Source organism: Falco peregrinus, chromosome 1 (assembly GCF_023634155.1).
Source record: "Falco peregrinus isolate bFalPer1 chromosome 1, bFalPer1.pri, whole genome shotgun sequence".
Taxonomy (NCBI): domain Eukaryota; kingdom Metazoa; phylum Chordata; class Aves; order Falconiformes; family Falconidae; genus Falco; species Falco peregrinus.
In genome coordinates, this window is record NC_073721.1 from 125806112 (window position 1) to 125809350 (window position 3239).

Consider the following 3239-nt stretch of genomic DNA (forward strand, 5'->3'; position numbering starts at 1 on the left):
GCCGAGGTGGCGCAGGCGCGGCGGCCCGAGCCGTGGGTGCGCGGAGCAGGGGGGGCGGGGGGTGGCCCCGCGGGATGCGGGTGCTGAGGCGGCTGCACGAAGCGGCCGTGGGGCTGCTGCTGTGCCGGGGGGCGGCGGCGGCGGCTCGGCCTGCCGCCTCGGAGGTGCTGAGCCAGCACCTGCGGCAGCGCGGCCTGCCCCACTGGACCTCGTACTGCGTCAAGTACAGCGCCGTACGCAACGACCAGTTCGGCCTCTCCCACTTCAACTGGCGGGTGAACGGCACCAACTACCACATCCTGCGCACCGGCTGCTTCCCCTTCATCAAGTACCACTGCTCCCGCGCCGCCCCGCAGGACCTGGCCCTGCAGAACGCCGCCTTCACCGCCCTCAAGGTCCTCAACGCCGGTGAGTCGCGTCCCGGGCCGGCTCTGCGGCCTCCCCTCAGCTGACCCGGCGGGCAGTGAGGCGCTGCCCCGCGGCTCTCGCCGTCCTCCCGCCGCCGGCGGCCGGGCCGGAGCGGGGCGCCTGAGGCGGGCGGGCTGCGACCCTCGCCGCGGGGCAGGAGCGGCGCGGCCCCCGCGGGTGGGACGGCGGCGGCAGCTCCCCCGAGGTGCGGGGCCCGCCTGCGGTGAGGGGCTTCCCTGCGGTGCGGGGCCCCGCTGAGGTGCGGGGCCCCCCTGAGGCTCCTGCCCGCCGCCCCCGCGGGTCCGCTGCGAAGGCGCGGGGCTGTAAATCGACGTAGCACCGAGTTCGTCTTTCTCTGTCTACTTGTGTGAGAGAGAAAGAAAAAACAAACCGCCTTAAAACAAACGCGTGAGCGCTCGTTATTCACCAGGCGAACACCGCATGGTATGGATCATTTTCCATCTAAAAACCTACGTCCTGTTACCGTGGGTGAAGTTCTGCCCTCTGAGCTAATACAGGAGCGCCAGCTGAAGCGAAACCCTGTGTTTCTTGGGAAGTGCCCGGGCTCATCTGTGCATCTTGCACACAGGCAGTGCCTGATCTGCTGGAGGACTTGTACCGCCTTTGATCCCAAAGTGCTGCTGCAATATAAATGCTTATAAACAAAAATGCTCCATCAGTACCTTATCATTAATGTAAAAATAGGTATAGATAGGTTTCAAAAGACGTTATTATTCAAAACTTTGCCTACAGATACAACGCTTTTTTAAATGCTGGCAGTGACAGTGGCATAACTAATAAATTTATTGTTTTCATATTTCATTTTAAAAAAATACTCTCATTCACTTTGCAAGTCTTCAGTGACTTTTTTGCAAAACGTCTGCTAATCATCATCTTCTGATCTTTCCAGACTAACATTGTGAGAAAATATGATCACAAAGATTGATCTCTTAATAATCACTTTAAGTCAGATCTTATTTTTCCCCTCCGCACAGTCAGACCTTTTATCTGCCCCATCTTTCTTGCCAGCCTCCTGTGCATATTTCATATTTAAATGATTGGCAAGCATGATTAAAAAGTCAACCCATCTCCCTCTGCTGAGAATCTAGCTTAAGCACTTGGGTAACTTTAACCACGCTAAATTCAGTGTTTCCATACCTTGCTGATTTTAGGGCCTAAATCCATCTCCATTTCCCCACCTATATTAAGTAAAATATTGTTGTCTGTAATAGATGGACTTGGCAGTGCTGAAAATGATTGCACTTGTTGTATATACATCTTCCTACTCATTCCAGTTTTGTTGGAGTTGGTATTTTTGACTACTGATCTAATTTCCCCAAGAGCAGCTTTATGATGATCTATGAAGTCGCTGCCTGTTTTCCTTCCTACTTCTCCTCTGATGCATGGACAGACTCTGAACTGATAACTAAGCGGACGTCCAGGGAGTTTGTTTTTTAGTGCTTGGAGATTTTTTTACTTTTTTTTTTTTAACTGATAGAAATCAGGCTGTATGCAGGACCATGTTTTACGTCTTTCATACTGCTGTCCTCCCATTTTCTTTTTCTATTAATTTCTGCCTGTTGCTGCTTTTCTTAAGCTGCTTTCTGATTCTTGTGTGCTTGATACACAAGAAGGGTATTACGAACTGGTAGCTGCTTGTAAGCATTTCAGTAAAGGTAGAATGTTAGTAAGGCAGCTTTTACAGGAATGCTTTTCCTCTGATCTGATTTTGGAGTCATTCTGTACTATTATATAGGCGGTTTTAATTTTGCTGGCTTGCTATCTTTGTATGTAACGTTTTTTTGTCTTTTCTTAGGCATCCCAACCTTACTATATGGAATTGGCTCCTGGTTCTTTGTCAGTGTCACAGAGACTGTTCATACGAGTCATGGCCCAGTTACTATTTATTTTCTAAATAAAGAAGATGAAGGCGCAATGTATTGAAATCATGCCCTCAACTACCTGTCATTTGGTGGGTTTCTGTGTTACAGCTGCTACAAATATCTACTCCCTTTGTCTAAAAAGAACTGAAGGCAACTGGGGGGGGGGGGGGTTTGCAGTGCATTCTGTTAGTTAACATGCTGTCGTCAGGAAGCTTCATGCACTTTTTGGTCATAAGACATTTATTTTTGCAGAGGTCAGCGAAGCTGAAAAAGTAGAATCTTTGGGAGAAGAATTAGTATTTCTAAGGATATTAGAATTTATGGAAGTCAGTGACTAGTACTGCTCAACTTGGGATAATTTTAAGTGATACATCTACCAGTAACGTACAGAAAGAACTGTAGCGTGCAGGCAAGGAAACTGTGAATACACTAGACATTTTCAGAATGTCACTGAAAAGATTAAGCTGCTTAGGTTTAGACTCTGGCTAGATGTTTCATAATGCATTAATTGTCATAGTTGCAAGCATGTTTGAATGAATCCATGGTGCTGACTACTCAAAATTGCCTGGAAGACTTCAGAAGAACACCACCCTAAGAAGTTAAGAATGACTGTATTACATTTCTTCAAATGATATTTAAATAAAATATTTAATATATCTTTTATGCTTGTATCTTTTGCAATTCTTGAACTCCAGATACCTGCATTAATTTTTTTGTTTTGGTTGTTTTATAGGTAAGTAACAAAACCTAAATAATCTAGAAGATAGTCCCCTGCCCTAATTTACAAATTGCTGATATTTTTAATTACTACAGGGTAATAAGAATACAACCCTCATTTTTTTTGATGCAAAATAACAGATTTCTCTAGCTGTAACTGAGCACAGCTGTAACAGACACATATAATGATGGAATGACTTAAATTCAGTTGGAAACCTGGGCAAAGAAACA

At 46.9% G+C, this 3239-nt stretch overlaps 1 protein-coding gene across 1 annotated transcript; it reads left to right on the forward strand.

The window, feature by feature from the left end:
- Nucleotides 1-2952, forward strand: C1H15orf61 (chromosome 1 C15orf61 homolog). Its single transcript, XM_055792608.1, has 2 exons — nt 1-408; nt 2225-2952. Exons 1-2 carry the CDS (start codon nt 75-77, stop codon nt 2350-2352), a joined length of 462 nt encoding a protein of 153 aa, XP_055648583.1. The 5' UTR covers nt 1-74; the 3' UTR covers nt 2353-2952.
- The last annotated feature ends 287 nt before the right edge of the window (nt 2953-3239 follow it).